The sequence below is a fragment of the Oncorhynchus masou genome, chromosome 26 (assembly GCF_036934945.1).
Source record: "Oncorhynchus masou masou isolate Uvic2021 chromosome 26, UVic_Omas_1.1, whole genome shotgun sequence".
NCBI lineage: Eukaryota > Metazoa > Chordata > Actinopteri > Salmoniformes > Salmonidae > Oncorhynchus > Oncorhynchus masou.
In genome coordinates, this window is record NC_088237.1 from 17,224,418 (window position 1) to 17,245,461 (window position 21,044).

The window sequence follows — 21,044 nt, forward strand, 5'->3', positions numbered from 1 at the left end:
TGTGTGTGTGTGTGTGGGGGGGGGGGGCTCTTTCCATACAGTGCCTTGCGAAAGTATTCGGCCCCCTTGAACTTTGCGACCTTTTGCCACATTTCAGGCTTCAAACATAAAGATATAAAACTGTATTTTTTTGTGAAGAATCAACAACAAGTGGGACACAATCATGAAGTCGAACAACATTTATTGGATATTTCAAACTTTTTTAACAAATCAAAACCTGAAAAATTGGCCATGCAAAATTATTCAGCCCCTTTACTTTCAGTGCAGCAAACTCTCTCCAGAAGTTCAGTGAGGATCTCTGAATGATCCAATGTTGACCTAAATGACTAATGATGATAAATACAATCCACCTGTGTGTAATCAAGTCTCCTTATAAATGCACCTGCACTGTAATAGTCTCAGAGGTCCGTTAAAAGCGCAGAGAGCATCGTGAAGAACAAGGAACACACCAGGCAGGTCCGAGATGCTGTTGTGAAGCCGGATTTGGATACAAAAAGATTTCCCAAGCTTTAAACATCCGAAGGAGCACTCTGCAAGCGATAATATTGAAATGGAAGGAGTATCAGACCACTGCAAATCTACCAAGACCTGGCCGTCCCTCTAAACTTTCAGCTCATACAAGGAGAAGACTGATCAGAGATGCAGCCAAGAGGCCCATGATCACTCTGGATGAACTGCAGAGATCTACAGCTGAGGTGGGAGACTCTGTCCATAGGACAACAATCAGTCGTATATTGCACAAATCTGGCCTTTATGGAAGAGTGGCAAGAAGAAAGCCATTTCTTAAAGATATCCATAAAAAGTGTTGTTTAAAGTTTGCCACAAGCCACCTGGGAGACACACCAAACATGTGGAAGAAGGTGCTCTGGCCAGATGAAACCAAAATTGAACTTTTTGGCAACAATGCAAAACGTTATGTTTGGAGTAAAAGCAACACAGCTCATCACCCTGACCACACCATCCCCACTGTCAAACATGGTGGTGGCAGCATCATGGTTTGGGCCTGCTTTTCTTCAGCAGGGACAGGGAAGATGGCTAAAATTGATGGGAAGATGGATGGAGCCAAATACAGGACCATTCTGGAAGAAAACCTGATGGAGTCTGCAAAAGACCTGAGACTGGGATGGAGATTTGTCTTCCAACAAGACAATGATCCAAAACATAAAGCAAAATCTACAATGGAATGGTTCAAAAATAAACATATCCAGGTGTTAGAATGGCCAAGTCAATGTCCAGACCTGAATCCAATTGAGAATCTGTGGAAAGAACTGAAAACTGCTGTTCACAAATGCTCTCCATCCAACCTCACTGAGCTCGAGCTGTTTTGCAAGGAGGAATGGGAAAGAATTTCAGTCTCTCGATGTGCAAAACTGATAGAGACATACCCCAAGCTACTTACAGCTGTAATCGCAGCAAAAGGTGGCGCTACAAACTATTAACTTAAGGGGGCTGAATAATTTTGCACGCCCAATTTTTCAGTTTTTGATTTGTTAAAAAAGTTTGAAATATCCAATAAATGTCGTTCCACTTCATGATTGTGTCCCACTTGTTGTTGATTCTTCACAAAAAATACAGTTTTATATCTTTATGTTTGAAGCCTGAAATGTGGCAAAAGGTCGCAAAGTTCAAGGGGGCCGAATACTTTCGCAAGGCACTGTATATAGCCATATAGCCAGCCGTCGTGCCTGGTTTATAAATTAGCGTTTTTAATTTAGTCCAGCGGGCAGGATAATCAAGCCCACTCATTAAGAGAGGAGCAATGAGGGAGGGATGGAGTGGAGGAGAGAGGCGGGCACTCTGACACAGAGTTTAATTATGTTTTGATGTTTGACCCTGATCACAAGAGGAGTCCATTTTCTCTCGTTGGCGAGGCGGAACGAGTCCAATCAAACCCAATTCAGTTTCATAATGACATTGTCGGAGGGGGGGGGGGCCCTGTTATCAAAACATCAAGACAAAGATGGAGTTCATGCTCTCACTACAGACCTCAACGTTTTCTATCAATGGAGTTTCATTCAAGGGTAATGGAGTATGGCCTATCCCTCCGGTTTCCTTTGACAGGAGAATACTGGAAGAAACCTTCTATACACTCTCCAACTGGGACAGAGTCAATCATAGACACCAGCAACATAGTAAAGTCTAGATCTGGGTCCAGGCAACTAAAGCTTGACAAAGTGGAACACTGAACAGAATCATGCTCCAATTCTGCTATGACATTGATTTTACACAGCCGTCTTGTGCGTGCGCCCCTGTGTCTATACGCAGATACCACATGACACGGGCTTTAGACACAGTCTGTGTCTCCACTGACATCTCTTCCAGGCTCTGTGTGTGTTCGGCCTGAGGTTGGATGTAAGAACAATCTATCCATCCCAGATGTCTTTTTCTATGTATTTATATTCATGTTCCCCTGTTTGTGCTGTGTGAGGGCGCTGGGTTAAGTTAGGGCAGGATCTCCAGTAAACAAAGGGAGTGCGGGGAGGGGGACGGGAGGGAGAGATGTTTCTAGACATCCTTCAGGCCTTGCAGACCTCCGACACTGGACATTGTTTAGCTCGCTCTCTTTTCTATTCATCACCTTTTTGGACTTTTTTAAATACATTTATTTAACTAGGCAAGTCAGTTAAGAACAAATTCTCATTTACAATGATGGCCTACCGGGCCTACCGGGGAACAGTGGGTTAACTGCCTTGCATCTGTTGGTCACAGATAAAAAATTTTTTTAAAGAGGTAGGGTGTGGATCAGAACCAGTCCGTATCTGGTGTGATCACCAGATTCATTAATAATCCTACAATGTGATTTTTCTCATTTTTTCTGTCATAGTTGAAGTGTACCTATGATGAAAATGACAGGCCTCTCTCATCTTTTTAAGTGGGAGAACTTGCACAATTGGTGGCTGACTAAATACTTTTTTGCCCCACTGTACCTACCTGCCCATACCATAACGCCACCATGGGGCACTCTGTTCACAACGTTGACATCAGCAAACCGCTCGTCCACACAACGCCATTAACATTGTCTGCGGTTGTGAGTCCAGACGGACGTACTGCCAAATTCTAAAACTACTTTGGAGGCAGCTTATGGTAGAAAAATGTACATTCAATTCTCTGGTGGACATTCTTGCAGTCAGCATGCCAATTGCACAACTTGAGACATCTGTGTCATTTTGTTGTGTGATAAAACTGCACATTTTTAGTGGCCTTTGTTTTGTCCCCCAGCACAAGGTGCACTTGTGTAATTATAATGCTGTTTAATAAACTTCTTGATATGCCAGGTGGATGGATTATCTTGGCAAAGGAGAAATGTTCACAGCAATGTAAACAAATTTCTGCATACAATTTGGGAGAAATAAGCTTTCTGTGCGTATGGAAAATGTCTGGGATCATTTATTTCAGCTCATGAAACATGGGACCAACACTTTACATGTTGCGTTGATATTTTTGTTCAGTATAGAATAACACTGATGTTCATGTTCTGTCTCTATTGTAATAGTGTTGATGTTTATAAAGTATGTAGCCATTCAGTTCTATATAGGCATTAAGTTATTTTACTTCTTAACATTCAAAGTATTTCATTGGTATTCATTCTCATTTGTGCTGCATTCACAGTTAAAAAACAAATGTTCCCAAGGATGTTTTGTTTTAAAGCACAAATGCATTTCAAACTACTTGTTATTCATTGCTTTACCCATGAGGCTCTTTGATTGCAGGGAAAAGAGGGCGCCACTGTGGAACCCTGGGAGGATGCAAGCTTCCACCTGTACAAAGTCATTGACCGCTTCGGCTTCGTACAGTAAGAACACACACACACACACACTTAGGTGATCAATTCATTACACATGGCAAATACACTTTGAAATGTGAATCAGTCACACACACTACAATCTTCCCCCTTGTTCGTGTTCTGATATTTAATTTCAGTAAAAGCTTCAAAGAACACTAGTTTAAAATAGTACCATTGTCTTGAAGTAGGAGAAAGTGACTCTCTCTATCTATACAGCTTGGTGTTGAGTATAAGCCCCTCTCTATATCCTGGTGTTGTTGTGTGGCTTTGGCATGGCCATCACAGGGCATCAGTGTGGGAGCTCAGGCCCAGGGCCAGTCATGGTCTGGAGAGAGATGGAGAGAAGGTTATAGTCTGGAGAGAGGGAAGGATGGAGAGTTTGAGGCCCTGGGTGAAGGCTATGGTCTGGGAGAGAAAGTGATGGAAAGAGAGCAGATGGGGACTTGGCTGAAGGTTATGGTCTTGGAGAGAAGAGCGGGATGAAGAGGTTGTGGCCTAATGCCAGGACTTTGGACTGGTTAGGACACAGAGCTGGGGCCCATGGTTAAGACAGTAGAGATGAGGCCTCAGGCTCCGTGAAATAGCCTATGAAGGAGAGCCCTATCTAGGTCATACTGACGAGGTGTGACGACGACAATGAGGGAGAAAAGAAAGGGAATGCCCCATTTACAGGCAAACTGGCTGCAAACTCTCTGTGCTTCCTGTATGAGTTGAAGGCCAGGTTCAGGGGTCAGGGCAGTCCAGGGACAGAGACACAGGAAGTGGGGGATGGGACACAGGCTCTGTTCCCTTCCATGAAGTCATCACAGATCTGACCTGGCCATATGTCTGACCAATGTTGGATTGTTTAAAGCAATGGAGAGGAAACCTTACATTCACTTGTCCAGTCATGGACAGATTAGTTAATATTACTAAAAGAAGGAAGGATGCATTTTGAGAGTATTGGAACAGGCCCCCACCATGGGGAAATCCCATTTTTATGATCTAAGCCAGTGGGCTGAGTGGCACAGACAGAACTGTGCTACTCTGAACTGTTAGTTTCATAGTGTAACTGACAGATAGCCATAGAGGCATTGAAACTGGGACAGGACAGTAGCCAGAATGGAGGAATGTTTTAATGTGTTATTTCCTGTTTGCTGGGCTGCTGACGTGTAATGTTCCCTCCCTTTGATGAGTGTTAGGGAAGGTGAAACGAGCTCTGGCAGTAACAGCGTTCATTTCTTTAATGACTCCAGTTACTCTGGAAAGAATCTTTGAGTGGTCCGTATTCACGTTGAGACGTATCATCTTGGGGCTCCATCTTGTCCATCTTCACCGCGTATGAGGGAGTTGAGTCGGACAGAGAGACAACCTACTAACATTCCAATCGTCTACCAAATGTGTAATGTTCTTAAAGGCCCAGACCAGTGAAGTCTTAGCTAATCTCATGGTCAAACAATGATTGATACCTTGCATATTTTCAAAGCAAGAATGTGTCTCTATAATAAACCAAAAGCTGTGTAATACTAAAGCTTGTTTGTTTCTCCTCTCCAGTGAGAATGACCTTCCGTCCTACGACTCGGTGGAAGAGAAGGTGAGCAACCATGTCCCAGACCCTCAGGGCTCACTACATCTCTCCCATCCCACATGAACAAAGAACAAAATGTCTTTCACGCGCATAACGATTACTATTACTGCTATGAATAGAGCTCTGGTTGCTGAGAATTGATTAGTTCTTTCCGTTTCAGAATCCTAACATTGTGTAGGCTTTTACTGTAGCTTACAATGAGTTTCATATTGTTCTGAGCTGATGTTAAGACTGCATTCTAATTTCACTGTAACCTTTGCCTCATCCTACATCATAAAATGTACTATGTTTATGAAACAAAATGTATAACACTGCATATTTGTCTGCATATACAGTTCCTCTAGAGTTTTGGTAATGAAGAAGTGTTAACATGCCACTTCCTGTGTCCCCTCAGCAAAAACACATAGAGGTAGAAAGGACCTCAAAATGGCTGAAAATGATGAAGAGCTGGGACAAGTATAAGAACAGTGAAAAGGTACGATCTCTCTTCCTCCCTCACCATCTCTCCCCCTTCTTGCATTCCTCTTAAAATATTTCATTCCCACATTCCTTTTGTCAAATATTACATTCCACATTCTTCTCCTCCACTCCTCGTGCCTCACATCTTTTCTTCTCTTTGGTGAACAAATATTAGTGAGTCTCTCCCTGAAGAGCATTTATAGGGGTCCGGTCTCTGAAATAGCTGCCTTTGTTGTGCCTGAGTTTGGGGTCTTCTTTATGATAGGTGTTGGGTCCTCGGGCATTCAGTTCTGACATCCTTCAGTTGTACTCTGAAATGGATCCAGTGGAAATGGGAGAATTGTCTTTAAATGAACCTTGACCAGGGGAATATTTTACCCTTGTTCTCTCTCTTCCTCTGGTTTCAAGAATTCCGTGGCAAGCAACAACCACCAAGGACTTGTTGTTTCTCCCCCCAACACCCCTTTAGGGGTGTCCGTATTCTGTCAGTCAGTGCTCCGCTCGTTTCTCTCGGCTGGTTAAACAGGTTACGGTTGATGACTCTTTTTGTTTCCTGGTTAAACAGGTCATAAGGTTCTAGGTCTGATGACTCTGTAATGCAGGGTCTAGTTTGTTTCTAGTGTCTGTGCTGTCTGAAAACAAGTGTCTGTAGGGCATACTAATGTCAGTCATAAGGTTCTAGGTCTAGTGTCTGTAAGTGTCTGTAGGGCAGGTCTAGTGTCTGTAAGGTTCTAGTGTCTGTAATGCAGGGTCTAGTGTCTGTAGGGCAGGTTCTAGTGTCTGTAGGGCAGGTTCTAGTGTCTGTAGGGCAGGTTCTAGTGTCTGTAGGGCAGGTTCTAGTGTCTGTAGGGCAGGTTCTAGTGTCTGTAGGGCAGGTTCTAGTGTCTGTAGGGCAGGGTCTAGTGTCTGTAGGGCAGGGTCTAGTGTCTGTAGGGCAGGGCAGGTTCTAGTGTCTGTAGGGCAGGCTCTAGTGTCTGTAGGTTCTAGTGTCTGTAGGGTAGGCTCTAGTGTCTGTAGGGCAGGCTCTAGTGTCTGTAGGGCAGGTTCTAGTGTCTGTAGGGCAGGTTCTAGTGTCTGTAGGGCAGGGTCTAGTGTCTGTAGGGCAGGCTCTAGTGTCTGTAGGGCAGGCTCTAGTGTCTGTAGGGCAGGTTCTAGTGTCTGTAGGGCAGGCTCTAGCGTCTGTAGGGCAGGCTCTAGCGTCTGTAGGGCAGGCTAGTGTCTGTAGGGCAGGGTCTCTGTAGGGCAGGTTCTAGCTCTGTAGGGCAGGTTCACGTCTGTAGGGCAGGCTCTAGGGCAGGCTCTAGCGTCTGTAGGGCAGGCTCTAGGGCAGGGCACTCGTAGGGCAGGCTCTGGCACTCGTAGGGCAGGGCTCTAGGGCATCTCTGTAGGCCAGGCTCTAGCACCCGTAGGGCAGGGCTCTAGGGCAGGCTCTAGCGTCTGTAGGGCAGGCTCTAGCGTCTGTAGGGCAGGCTCTGGCACTCGTAGGGCAGGCTCTGGCACTCGTAGGGCAGGCTCTGGCACTCGTAGGGCAGGCTCTGGCACTCGTAGGGCAGGCTCTGGCACTCGTAGGGCAGGCTCTAGCACTCGTAGGGCAGGCTCTAGCGTCTATAGGGCAGGTGTAATCTGCTGTTGGGCAGAGCCTGGGTCAGGTGTTGATGTGACTGTCAATTGAGCGGGAGAGACATTTAGATCTCATACAAACACAGACACACACAAACAGACACTATAATCCCACCAAAAGAAACCATGCGCGCACACACACACACACACACACACACACACACACACACACACACACACACACACACACACACACACACACACACACACACCAATTGATGATTAGTGGAACAGGTGCACTTATTGACTTCCTCTTCAGAGCCCTAATTACATGGCTGTCGCTGTAGAGACGTCAAGCCCTAAGTGGGTCTATCTAACACACACTGTACACACAAACACACGCATACTACACAGTACAAACACACCTACACACTCACTGAGAACACTTATACTACACACACTAACTCACATACACAGACTAACATGCACTATGAGCATACAACCTAAACTGATTCGTTAACCTTTAATTATCACCCATCACTGGCCATCCGATGCCTAAACACATCACCTTCCAAATCAATGTTTCTCTCTCTTCTCCCACCTCTCTGTGTTCCGCCTGCTGAGTAAGGAAGATGCACTGTGTGTGTATATATGTGTGTATATATATGTATGACACACTAAAAGTATGTGGACACCGCTTCAAACTAGGCTATTTTAGCCACCTCTGTTGCTTGACTGACAGCTGTATAAAATCGAGCACACAGCCATGCGATCTCTATAGACAAACATTGACAGTAGAATGGCCACACGGAAGAGCTCAGTGACTTTCAAAGTGGCACCGTCATAGGATGCCACCTTTCCAACAAGTCAGTTCGTTATATTTCTGCCCTGCCAGAGCTGCCCCGGTCAACTGTAAGTGCTGTTATTGTGAAGTGGAAACGTCTAGGAGGAACAACGGCACAGCCGAGAAGTGGCTCACAGAACGGGACCGCAGAGTGCTGAAGCGCGTAGTGAGTAAAAATGGCCTGGCCTCGGTTGCAGCCAATGTTTCCTCTGAGATGTGCGCTGCTCCCCGAGACTACCCTGCAGAAATATCATCAGCCCACGGAGAGAAGCACGAGATGGATCTTACCCAACTTTCTAGAGCAGTGTTCACTGACTGGTTGATCTCCAAGGCATTCTTAGTCGATCGTCAAACATTTCTGTAAAAAAACAACGATATCCTTGTTCCTATTTTGTTTTATTGGTCTCTGGCTGTTGGCGGTAGGTGAACCCGATTCAGCTGCCCTGCGCGCCGGGTGGGTGAACTGTTTTGAACCATTTCATGTATCTGGCCTGGAGAGCAAATCAAGTGCACTATAGGCCTACCGCTGGCCAATCAGATGGCTCAGATTACCATGTCTGCAGTAACGTAGAAGGCATAACAGAAAGCTACAGAAAAGTTGATACTGTGAGATTTCATAACGTTTAAACCCATGACTAGAGAGGGACTCGATGAATACAGCAAAGAGCTGCTGTGAGTTCATGTTCAAATTCTTTCTGAGCTCTGTCAGCACTTTGTATTCAACACTTTTATAATCCATAAAATACACATTCTTCCTATTTCCACTCAGCACTGCAACAAGCACTGCAGCAGTAATGAATGAGTAGGAAAGTGAAACCTATAGGCTTGCGTTGTTATTAAAGCAAATTATTTAAATGCTCACTCAGCTGTACCTCACAAGAAATACAACAAGGATCTATTACCAGTGTGATAATATAATTTTAAAAAATGACCCGAACAACAATTAATTTGCAGGGCAATTCAAGCAAAGCCAATATGTGTTGATAATGTATTGGGCCTATATTTCTATGGTACTGTTTTTACCTCATTGTTACAGTACTGTTTTTAATTGGTTAATGTTGCGCAGGCTTATAAGTCATGTAATAAAACAAGTCTGAGTGGTAGATCTTGGCTTGCATTTTGACTCCGAAATCGATTTGACCTCAAAGCTTGGTGGCCTCGGTTCTAGTTTTCCCTGTTAACACTATCAATGTTTCCCTTTACTGTGGCAATTGTGATTGAATCAACAAAATATTAACCTCTCTGGGATATTCGGGACGGTAGCATCCCACCCCGCCAACAGCCAGTGACAGTGCAGGGCGCCAAATTCAAAAATTCCTCAAGCATACAAGTATTTTACACCATTTTAAAGATAACATTCTCGTTAATCCAGCCACAGTGTCTGATTTCAAAAAGGCTTTACAGCTAAAGCACCACAAACGATTGTTAGGTCACCACCAAGTCAAAGAAAAATACAGCCATTTTTCCAGCCAAAGAGAGGAGTCACAAAAAGCAGAAATATTGATCAAATTAATCACTAACCTTTCATGATCTTCATCAGATGACACTCATAGGACTTCATGTTACACAATACATGTATGTTTTGTTTGATAAAGTGCATATTTATATCCAAACATCTCATTTTACATTGCCGTGTTATGTTCAGTAGTTCTAAAACATGCAGTGATTTTGCAGAGAGCCACATAAATTTACAGAAATACTCATAATAAACATTGATAAAAGATACAACTATTATACATGGAACTTTAGATAAACTTCTCCTTAATGCAACCGCTGTGTCAGATTTTAAAAAAACTTTACGGAAAAAGCATACCATGCAATAATCTGAGTACGGCGCTCAGAGATATCCGCCATGTTGTGGAGTCAACATTAGTCAGAAATAGCATTGTAAATATTCACTTACCTTTGATCTTCATCAGAATGCACTCCCAGGAATCCCAGTTTCACAATAAATGTTTGATTTGTTCGATAAATTATTAACTTTGTCCAAATACCTCCTTTTGTTAGGGCATTTGGTAAGTCCAGCCGAAAGGTCAGACGAAAAGTCCAAAAAGTTATATTACAGGTCGTAGAAACATGTCAAACGAAGTCTTGAATCAATCTTTAGGATGTTTTTATCATAATTCTTCAATAATATTCCCACCGGAGAATTCCTTTGTCTGTAGAAAAGTAATGGAACGCAAGCTAACTTTCACATGACCTCGCGTCACGAGCTCGTGGCAATCTGTCAGACACCTGGCTCAATCCCCTCTCATTCGGCCCCACTTCACAGTAGAAGCATCAAACATGTTTCTAAAGACTGTTGACATCTAGTGGAAGCCTTAGGAAGTGCAAAATGACCCCACAGAAACTGGATATTGGAATGGCAATGAGTTGAATAACTACATACCTAAGATTTCCCACTTCCTGGTTGGATTTTTCTCAGGTTTTCTGCCATATGAGTTATGTTATACTCACAGACATCATTCAAACAGTTTTAGAAAACCCTCTGAAGTTTCTATCCAAATATACTAATTATATGCATATTCTAGCTTTTATGGCTGAGTAGTTGGCAGTTTACTCTGGGCACCTTATTCATCCAAGCTACTAAATACTGCCCCCCAGTCACCAGGAAGTTAACCACTTTCAATGTAACATACCGAAACACAACAAATTATGCAAGGGATTGTTGTCGGCAAAACGCATCTGAGTAGAATTCTATTGCATTGACACTCACTACTCAGCCTGTACTCTACTCAGACCGGTGCAGCATAAACAATCAGAGCTGCAGTAGGCCTATTTGCAAATAGACAATTACCATATATGTATCTGTGCCATTTACTTTGAACTGGACAGTGTTTAGAGCATGAGCGGTCGTGAGTAGATGCACTTGTTTTGAGATCAAAGCGAGAGTTGTGTGTAGCAACATGTACATTTGTTCATATCTTTTGCTAGTTCGTGAGTTATTAGCCCAGTTATAGAACATTTGTAGTCAGCAATAGAGGAGTAATTGAATTCTACAGTGCATAAAACATGTACATTTCTAGGCATCTTTGAAAAGCTGTTACTGTAGGCTGAATGATAGAACAGCTATTTCCATGTTAAAATGTTATGGGATGCATTTCCTCCATAGTTTTTGATGGTAGGCCACTCTGGTAGTCCTATATTATGATCAAATAGCCACAGTAGCCTTCATGGCCACTATTATAACTAACTAACTTATAGGAGGGTACAGCCTCAGTGTTCACAGTAAACACGCGCTGGAAGTTGCACAGAACTTTCAAGTTTGAGATCAGCAGACCAGAAATTTGCTCAGTGCCCCAAGAAATTTGAGGGAACATTGGTTGCAACACTCACTACTGAGTTCCAAACTGCTTCTGGAAGCAACGTTTTTAGGCCACACAAGCTGAGTGCTGAAGCACCTAAAAATCATCTGTCCTTGGTTGCAACACTCACTACAGAGTTCCAAACTGCCTCTTGAAGCAACGTCAGCACAGGAACTGTTAGTCGGGAGCTTCAATAAATGGGTTTCCATGGCTGAGCAGCCGCACACAAATCTGGGTTTGGTGGATGCCAGAAGAATGCTACCTGCCCGAATGTAGTGCCAACTGTAAAGTTCAGTGGAGGAGGAATAATGGTCCGGGGCTGTTTTTCAAGGTTCGGGCTCGGCCCCCCCCCGATTCTGTGCTTCCAACTTTGTGGCAACAGTTTGGGTAAAGGCCCTTTTCTGTTTCAGCATGACAATGCACCCATGAACAAAGCAAGGTCCATACAGAAATGGTTTGTTGAGATCTGTGTGGAAGAACTTGACTGGCCTGCACAGAGCCCTGACCTCAACTCCATCAACTGCAAGCCAGGCCTTATCACCCAACATCAGTGCCGACCTCTCTAATGCTCTTCTGGCTGAATAGAATCAAGTCCCTGCAGCAATATTCCAACATCTATTGGAAATCCTTCCCAGAAGAGTGGAGGCTGTTATAACAGAAAGGGGGACCAACTCCATATTAATGCGCATGATTTTGGAATGAGATGTTGAAAGAGCACGTGTCAACATACTTTTGTCTGTGTGTGACCCTGTAAAACAACACATATACACACATACCTGTCCACTCACTCACTCACTCACTCACACACACACACACACACACACACACACACACACACACACACACACACACACACACACACTACCTGTCCTCTCACACACACACACACACACACACACACACACACACACACACACACACACACACACACACACACCTGTCCTCTCACTCACACACACACACACCTGTCCTCTCACTCACACACACACACACCCCTCCTCTCACTCACTCTCACACACACACACACACACACACACACACACCTGTCCTCTCACACGCACACCTGTCCTCTCTCACACACACACACACACACACACACACACACACACACCTGTCCTCTCATACACCTGTCCTCTCACACACACACCTGTCCTCTCATACACCTGTCCTCTCACACACATACACACACACACACACCTGTCCACACACACTCTCTCTCTCTCTCACACACACACACACACACACACACCTGTCCACACACACACACCTGTCCACACACACACACACACACACACACTCCTGTCTTCACACACACACCTGTACACACACACACACCTGTCCTCTCACTCACTCACACACACACACACACACACACACACACACACACACACACACACCTACCTGTCCTCTCATACTAACCACATGAGCAACATTTGATTGATGTTTTCTTGATGATTGATTGTACCCCCTTAATGCTGAATGTGAGTCAGATTATTCATACTATCAATTCATCATGAAAACTGTTCGGTTGTGTAGCTCAAATTTGATTGGGCACAAAGGCATTTTGAACTTGAGTGTTAGGGCTAGGGGGTGTGGTTGAAAGGTGAAGCATGGTCTCTTTGATGTTACACTAAGAATGTCCTTTTCCCCGTATCCATGTCTCCCTCCAGCTGGTGAGGCGGATCTATAAGGGAATTCCCCTACAGCTCCGAGGAGAGGTGTGGTGTCTGCTCCTCGACGTTCCCAAAATAAAGGAGGAGAAGAAAGACTTCTACGAGGTACGTTATGGAAACACGAGCCAAGAGCTCACAGCATAGGACCAACATCCTATCTCCTTTCTCCCTGGGCAAAGTCATGTAGGAACTATACACATTCACACCACTTGACTCTCATATTGTCTCTCTCCACTCAGCTAGCTTCATTATACCCCAGGTCTTATTAACATTCATAACCAGGCCGGCACCCCCTGATTTATTAGATTTCAGAGCTTCATCCATTATTACGGGGGGAGGTGTGGGTGTGGACAGGTGTGCTTTAATATATATAATATAGCTTTAATATAACTCAAAGATTTGCGGGATGGTTGAGTAGTTTTATTCCTTTGTATTTCACTCTCACAAACTCTCTCACACTCACTAACTAACTCACTCACTCACTCACTCACTAACTCCCTCAGTGACTCTGTGTTGTTGTGTTTCCTGTGTGTAGAAGCTGAAGCTCAGGGCTCGAGGTCTGTCTCCTGATGTCCGTCAGATTGACCTGGATGTGAACCGAACCTACAGGGACCACATCATGTTCATGACCCGCTACGACGTCAAGTCAGTATCTCCCTCCAACTGTACACACACACACAACACAAGAACCACATCATGTTCATGACCCGCTACGACGTCAAGTCAGTATCTCCCTCCAACTGTACACACACACACACACACACAACACAGGGTCCACATCATGTTCATGACCCGCTACGACGTCAAGTCAGTGTCTCATGCTCAACATGATGAGAAGTACATCATCTACACTTAGTTACAGAATAGTTACAGAATAGTACCCTTAATTGGGGTCTGGAGTTTTTCTTGACCATGTGGCCTGACTAGGAAAAACCCCTGGTCGTAGCCTTGGCCATGATGCACATCTATCTGGCCATACCTCTTTCTGTCATAATGGTGGATGACATGGACATTTCCCTATAAGGAAGTCAGAGGACACACTTCCCTTTTCTGTGTTTTTACTTCTGCTTGATGACATCATGGAGAGAGCCAGAACCAGGGGCCCCTGGGAAATAAAGAGTCAGAGAGCAACATGGACCTGGCAGCCACAGCCTCACAGGAACTAAACGCATTGCCTCAGTACTGACATGAAAGCATAACCTTTCCTACTGCCTCAAACATAAAAGGTTGCCATTACTGGCCAAATATAGGAAGTAAAAATCACTCGTGCATTCCTTCATCTCATTTCGAAGACAAGTACAACTATTAGAGCATTTGAATGATGAGAGAAGACCAGATCTCTCTTGAAAAATGTATCTCAATGAGACTAACCTGGTTAAATAAAAAAGCAACCTGAGTTCTGTGATGAATTGGGAAGCTCCTGAGATGTTCCTGATAGTTAACCTGCACTTCCATCAGATGTCTAGTCATTATATTAGTAGGTTGACTGTTTGTTGTTGTTTTCAGGCAGCAGGCTTTGTTCCACGTCCTAACGGCCTACTCCATGTACAACACGGTGAGTCACACGACACACATTCCAGGATGAATCACCCGGAACCACTTTTCTTTATTCTACCTATTCATTTCCCAATCAACTAATTTCTACAGCCTCGTCCTTCTCCTCTCCCTCGTCCTTCTCCTCTCCCTCGTCCTTCTCCTCTCCCTCGGCCTTCTCCTCTCCCTCGTCCTTCTCCTCTCCCTCGGCCTTCTCCTCTCCCTCGGCCTTCTCCTCTCCCTCGGCCTTCTCCTCTCCCTCGGCCTTCTCCTCTCCCTCGGCCTTCTCCTCTCCCTCGGCCTTCTCCTCTCCCTCGGCCTTCTCCTCGGCCTTCTCCTCTCCCTCGTCCTCTCCCTCGTCCTTGTCCTCTCCCTCGTCCTTCTCCTCTCCCTCGTCCTTTTCCTCCTGATCATCCTCCCCGTTCTCTCCATCCACCAACCTTTTCTGTTCCTGTGTAGAAATATAGAAAAGTGAGTTTGTGTACAGTTGAAGTCAGAAGTTTACATACACTTAGTTTGGAGTCATTAAAACTCGATTTTCAACCACTCCACAAATTTCTTGTTAACCAACTATAGTTTTCACAAGTCGGTAAGGACATCTACTTTGTGCATGACACAAGTAATTTTTCCAACAATTGTTTACAGACAGATTATTTCACTTATAATTCACTGTATCAGAAGATTACTTACATGAAGTTGACTGTGCCTTTAAACAGCTTGGAAAATTTCAGAAAAGGATGTCATGGCTTTAGAAGCTTCTGATAGGCTAATTGCCATAATTTGAGTCGATTGGACGTGTACCTGTGAATGTATTTCAAGGCCTACCTTCAAACTCAGTGCCTCTTTGCTTGACATCATGGGAAAATCAAAAGAAATCAGCCAAGACTTCAGAAAATAAATAGTAGACCTCCACAAGTCTGGTTCATCCTTGGTTGCAATTTCCAAAATTGCGAATCAATCCCAGAACAACAGCAAAGGACCTTGTGAAGATGCTGGAGGAAACGGGTACAAATGTATCTATATCCACAGTAAAACGAGTCCTATATCGACATCACCTGAAAGGCCACTCAGCAAGGAAGAAGCCACTGCTCCAAAACCGCCATAAACAAGCCAGACTATAGTTTGCAACTGCACATGGGGACAAAGATCATACTTATTGGAGAAATGTCCTCTGGTCTGATGAAACAAAAATAGAACTGTTTGGCCATAATGACCATCGTTATGTTTGGAGGAAAAATGGGGATGCTTGCAAGCTCAAGACCACCATCCCAACCGTGAAGCACGGGGGTGGCAGCATCATGTTGTGGGGGTGCTTTGCTGCAGGAGGGACTGGCGCACTTCACAAAATACAGTGCCTTGCGAAAGTATTCGGCCCCCTTGAACTTTGCGACCTTTTGCCACATTTCAGGCTTCAAACATAAAGATATAAAACTGTATTTTTTTGTGAAGAATCAACAACAAGTGGGACACAATCATGAAGTGGAATGACATTTATTGGATATTTCAAACTTTTTTTTTAAATCAAAAACTGAAAAATTGGGCGTGCAAAATTATTCAGCCCCTTTACTTTCAGTGCAGCAAACTCTCTCCAGAAGTTCAGTGAGGATCTCTGAATGATCCAATGTTGACCTAAATGACTAATGATGATAAATACAATCCACCTGTGTGTAACCAAGTCTCCGTATAAATGCACCTGCACTGTGATAGTCTCAGAGGTCCGTTAAAAGCGCAGAGAGCATCATGAAGAACAAGGAACACACCAGGCAGGTTCGAGATACTGTTGTGAAGAAGTTTAAAGCCGGATTTGGATACAAAAAGATTTCCCAAGCTTTAAACATCCCAAGGAGCACTGTGCAAGCGATAATATTGAAATGGAAGGAGTATCAGACCACTGCAAATCTACCAAGACCTGGCCTTCCCTCTAAACTCATACAAGGAGAAGACTGATCAGAGATGCAGCCAAGAGGCCCATGATCACTCTGGATGAACTGCAGAGATCTACAGCTGAGGTGGGAGACTCTGTCCATAGGACAACAATCAGTTGTATATTGCACAAATCTGGCCTTTATGGAAGAGTGGCAAGAAGAAAGACATTTCTTAAAGATATCCATTAAAAAGTTTTGCTTAAAGTTTGCCACAAGCCACCTGGGAGACACACCAAACATGTGGAAGAAGGTGCTCTGGTCAGATGAAACCAAAATTGAACTTTTTGGCAACAATGCAAAACGTTATGTTTGGCGTAAAAGCAACACAGCGCATCACCCTGAACACACCATACCCACTGTCAAACATGGTGGTGGCAGCATCATGGTTTGGGCCTGCTTTTCTTCAGCAGGGACAGGGAAGATGGTTAAAATTGATGGGGAAGATGGATGGAGCCAAATACAGGACCATTCTGGAAGAAAACCTGATGGAGTCTGCAAAAGACCTGAGACTGGGACGGAGATTTGTCTTCCAACAAGACAATGATCCAAAACATAAAGCAAAATCTACAATGGAATGTTTCAAAAATAAACATATCCAGGTGTTAGAATGGCCAAGTCAAAGTCCAGACCTGAATCCAATCGAGAATCTGTGGAAAGAACTGAAAATTGCTGTTCACAAATGCTCTCCATCCAACCTCACTGAGCTCGAGCTGTTTTGCAAGGAGGAATGGGAAAAAATGTCAGTCTCTCGATGTGCAAAACTGATAGAGACATACCCCAAGCGACTTACAGCTGTAATCGCAGCAAAAGGTGGCGCTACAAAGTAAGGGGGCTGAATAATTTTGCACGCCCAATTTTCAGTTTTTGATTTGTTAAAAAAGTTTGAAATATCCAATAAATGTCGTTCCACTTCATGATTGTGTCCCACTTGTTGATTCTTCACAAAAAAATACAGTTTTATATCTTTATGTTTGAAGCCTGAAATGTGGCAAAGTTCAAGGGGGCCGAATACTTTCGCAAGGCACTGTAGATGGCATCATGAGGCAGGAAAATTATGTGGATATATTGAAGCAACATCACAAGACATCAGTCTTGGGGCGACAGGGTAGCCTAGTGGTTAGAGTGTTGGACCAGTAACCGGAAGGTTGCGAGTTCAAACCCCCAAACTGACAAGGTACAAATCTGTCGTTCTGCCCCTGAACAGGCAGTTAGCCCACTGTTCCCAGGCCGTCATTGAAAATAAGAATTTGTCCTTAACTGACTTGCCTGGTTAAATAAAGGTAAAATAAATAAAGTCAGGAAGTTAAAGCTTGGTTGCAAATGGGTCATCCAAATGGACAATGACCCCAAGCATACTTCCAAAGTTGTGGCAAAATGGCTTAATGACAACACAGTCAAGGTATTGGAGTGGCCATCACAAAGCCCTGACCTCAATCCCATAGAAAGTTTGTGGGCAGAACTGAAGAAGCATGTGTGAGCAAGGAGGCCTACAAACCTGACTCAGTTACACCAGCTCTGTCAGGAGGAATGGGCCAAAATTCACCCAACTTATTGTGGGAAGCTCATGGAAGGCTAACTGAAACGTTTGACCCAAGTTAAACAATTTAAAGGCAATGCTACCAAATACTAATTGAGTGTATGTAAATGTGAATCATTCTCTCTACTATTATTCTGACATTTCACATTCTTAAAATAAAGTGGTGATCTGAACTGACCTAAAACAGGGAATTTTTACTAGGATTTAATGTCAGGAATTGTGAAAAACTGAGTTTAAATGTATTTGGCTGTATGTTTGTCTATACATTATAAAAGTGTGTGTGTGTGTATAGGAGGTGGGGTACTGCCAGGGCATGAGTCAGATCACTGCTCTGTTGCTCATCTATATGAACGAAGAGGATGCCTTCTGGGCTTTGGTCAAACTGCTGTCTGGACAGAAACACGCCATGCATGGTAAACACACCAGAACACACAGACTACACACTGTGTAACATCCTATCGAAGTGTTAGACCGTCATTCAATAGCCCACGCAAAACCCACGCCTAAGCCATGCCATACATTTCACCATATAGGATACAAGTCAATTCAGGGGTAGCATACTAGACCAGACACACTAAGTAGGTATGAACAGCCATGCCCTAGACCACATAGGATAGTTAGCTCTGGTCTTTTACTCCAAACATTCCTTAAGGCCAACATGACCCCAGTGACACAGGAACGTGCGGATAGAATATAAACACACACTGTATACACACCCACTCACACATACCTTTCCAGGACTTAGGCTGTCTCTTCTGGGCCCCATAAAACGTGAAGAAACACATTTCTAGAGAACCCTCCCTTACACCTCCTTACCAGATATCTATAGAGCTCACCCAATCTCCCGTCCCTTCCATTCAGACCCACACACAGCGAGAACCACCAGAGTCATTTCCTACATTTGATAAAAATGCTCTGTGATCTCCGCCCCTCTAGGGTTTTTTATCCCCGGCTTCCCCAAGCTGATGCGCTTCCAGGAGCACCATGACCGCATCCTCAAGAAGATGATGCCCAAACTAAAGTCACACCTGGTGAGGCCCGCAGAGCGCACACACACACACACACACACACACACACACACACACACACACAGTCTGGGGAGGGGGTAGTGGTATATAAATGACAGCCGAAGCCAGCTGGTATGGGGGACTGAGTTGAGTGGCACAGCAGCAGCCTTTGATGTGTTGAGATTAAAGGGTGGTGGAATGATGAGAGAGAAATGCATTGTCTACACACACACACACACACACACACACACACACACACACACACACACACACACACACACACACACACACACACACACACACACACACACACAGATATAGCTTTTATTCTGCTTTTAATATGGGGCCTAGGGCACATTGGTGGATTCACCACTGCTGTTAAACCAAGGCCACTGCTATTTTTTAATATGCATGTACGTACACACACACACACACACACACACACACACACACACACACACACACACACACACACACACACACAGACAGACAAACATGGCTTTTATTCTGCTTTTAATATGGGGCCTAGGGCACATTGGCGGATTCACTGCTGTTAAACAAAGGCCACTGCCATTTTTTAATACGCATGTATGTACACACACACACACACACACACATACACACACACGGTCACGGACACGGACACGGAGGGGTAATAGCTCATTGACCTCTGTTTCAGGACACACAGGAGGTGTTCACCAGCCTGTACACTATGAAGTGGTTCTTCCAGTGTTTCCTGGACAGGGTGAGTGTCTGAATCACATCCCCTTCCCTCTGTATCAGAATGTTAGACAGGGTGAGTGTCTGAATCACATCCCCTTCCCTCTGTATCAGAATGTTAGACAGGGTGAGTGTCTGATTCACATCCCCTTCCCTCTGTATCAGAATGTTAGACAGGGTGAGTGTCTGAATCACATCCCCTTCCCTCTGTATCAGAATGTTAGACAGGGTGAGTGTCTGAATCACATCCCCTTCCCTCTGTATCAGTATGTTAGACAGGGTGAGTGTCTGAATCACATCCCCTTCCCTCTGTATCAGAATGTTAGACAAGCTGAGTGTCTGAATCACATCCCCTTCCCTCTGTATCAGAATGTTAGACAAGCTGAGTGTCTGAATCACATCCCCTTCCCTCTGTATCAGAATGTTAGACAGGGTGAGTGTCTGAATCACATCCCCTTCCCTCTGTATCAGAATGTTAGACAGGGTGAGTGTCTGAATCACATCCCCTTCCCTCTGTATCAGAATGTTAGACAGGGTGAGTGTCTGAATCACATCCCCTTCCCTCTGTATCAGTATGTTAGACAGGGTGAGTGTCTGAATCACATCCCCTTCCCTCTGTATCAGAATGTTAGACAGGGTGAGTGTCTGAATCACATCCCCTTCCCTCTGTATCAGTATGTTAGACAGGGTGAGTGTCTGAATCACATCCCCTTCCCTCTGTATCAGAATGTTAGACAAGCTGAGTGTCTGAATCACATCCCCTTCCCTCTGTATCAGAATGTTAGACAGGGTGAGTGTCTGAATCACATCCCCTTCCCTCTGTATCAGAATGTTAGACAGGGTGAGTGTCTGAATCACATCCCCTTCCGTCCTGTATCAGAATGTTAGACAGGGTGAGTGTCTGAATCACATCCCCTTCCCTCTGTATCAGAATGTTAGACAGGGTGAGTGTCTGAATCACATCCCCATCCCTCTGTATCAGAATGTTAGACAGGGTGAGTGTCTGAATCACATCCCCATCCCTCTGTATCAGAATGTTAGACAGGGTGAGTTTCTGAATCACATCCCCTTCCCTCTGTATCAGAATGTTAGACAGGGTGAGTGTCTGAATCACATCCCCTTCCCTCTGT

General features: G+C 44.4%; 1 protein-coding gene across 5 annotated transcripts in view; it reads left to right on the forward strand.

The window, feature by feature from the left end:
- Positions 1 to 21,044, forward strand: part of LOC135514900 (USP6 N-terminal-like protein) — a 94,800-nt gene that overhangs the window by 67,059 nt on the left and 6,697 nt on the right. For 4 of the 5 annotated variants that reach the window (XM_064938612.1, XM_064938611.1, XM_064938609.1 and 1 more), the window contains 9 exons: positions 3,711 to 3,793; positions 5,318 to 5,357; positions 5,746 to 5,826; positions 13,190 to 13,297; positions 13,728 to 13,837; positions 14,699 to 14,747; positions 18,480 to 18,600; positions 19,124 to 19,218; positions 19,874 to 19,939. In XM_064938612.1, the coding sequence (XP_064794684.1) occupies positions 3,711 to 3,793; positions 5,318 to 5,357; positions 5,746 to 5,826; positions 13,190 to 13,297; positions 13,728 to 13,837; positions 14,699 to 14,747; positions 18,480 to 18,600; positions 19,124 to 19,218; positions 19,874 to 19,939 (753 nt within the window). Of the gene's footprint in view, positions 1 to 3,710; positions 3,794 to 5,317; positions 5,358 to 5,745; positions 5,827 to 13,189; positions 13,298 to 13,727; positions 13,838 to 13,876; positions 14,000 to 14,698; positions 14,748 to 18,479; positions 18,601 to 19,123; positions 19,219 to 19,873; positions 19,940 to 21,044 lie in introns of those variants that run through there. The other variant, XM_064938613.1, reaches the window with a different exon arrangement.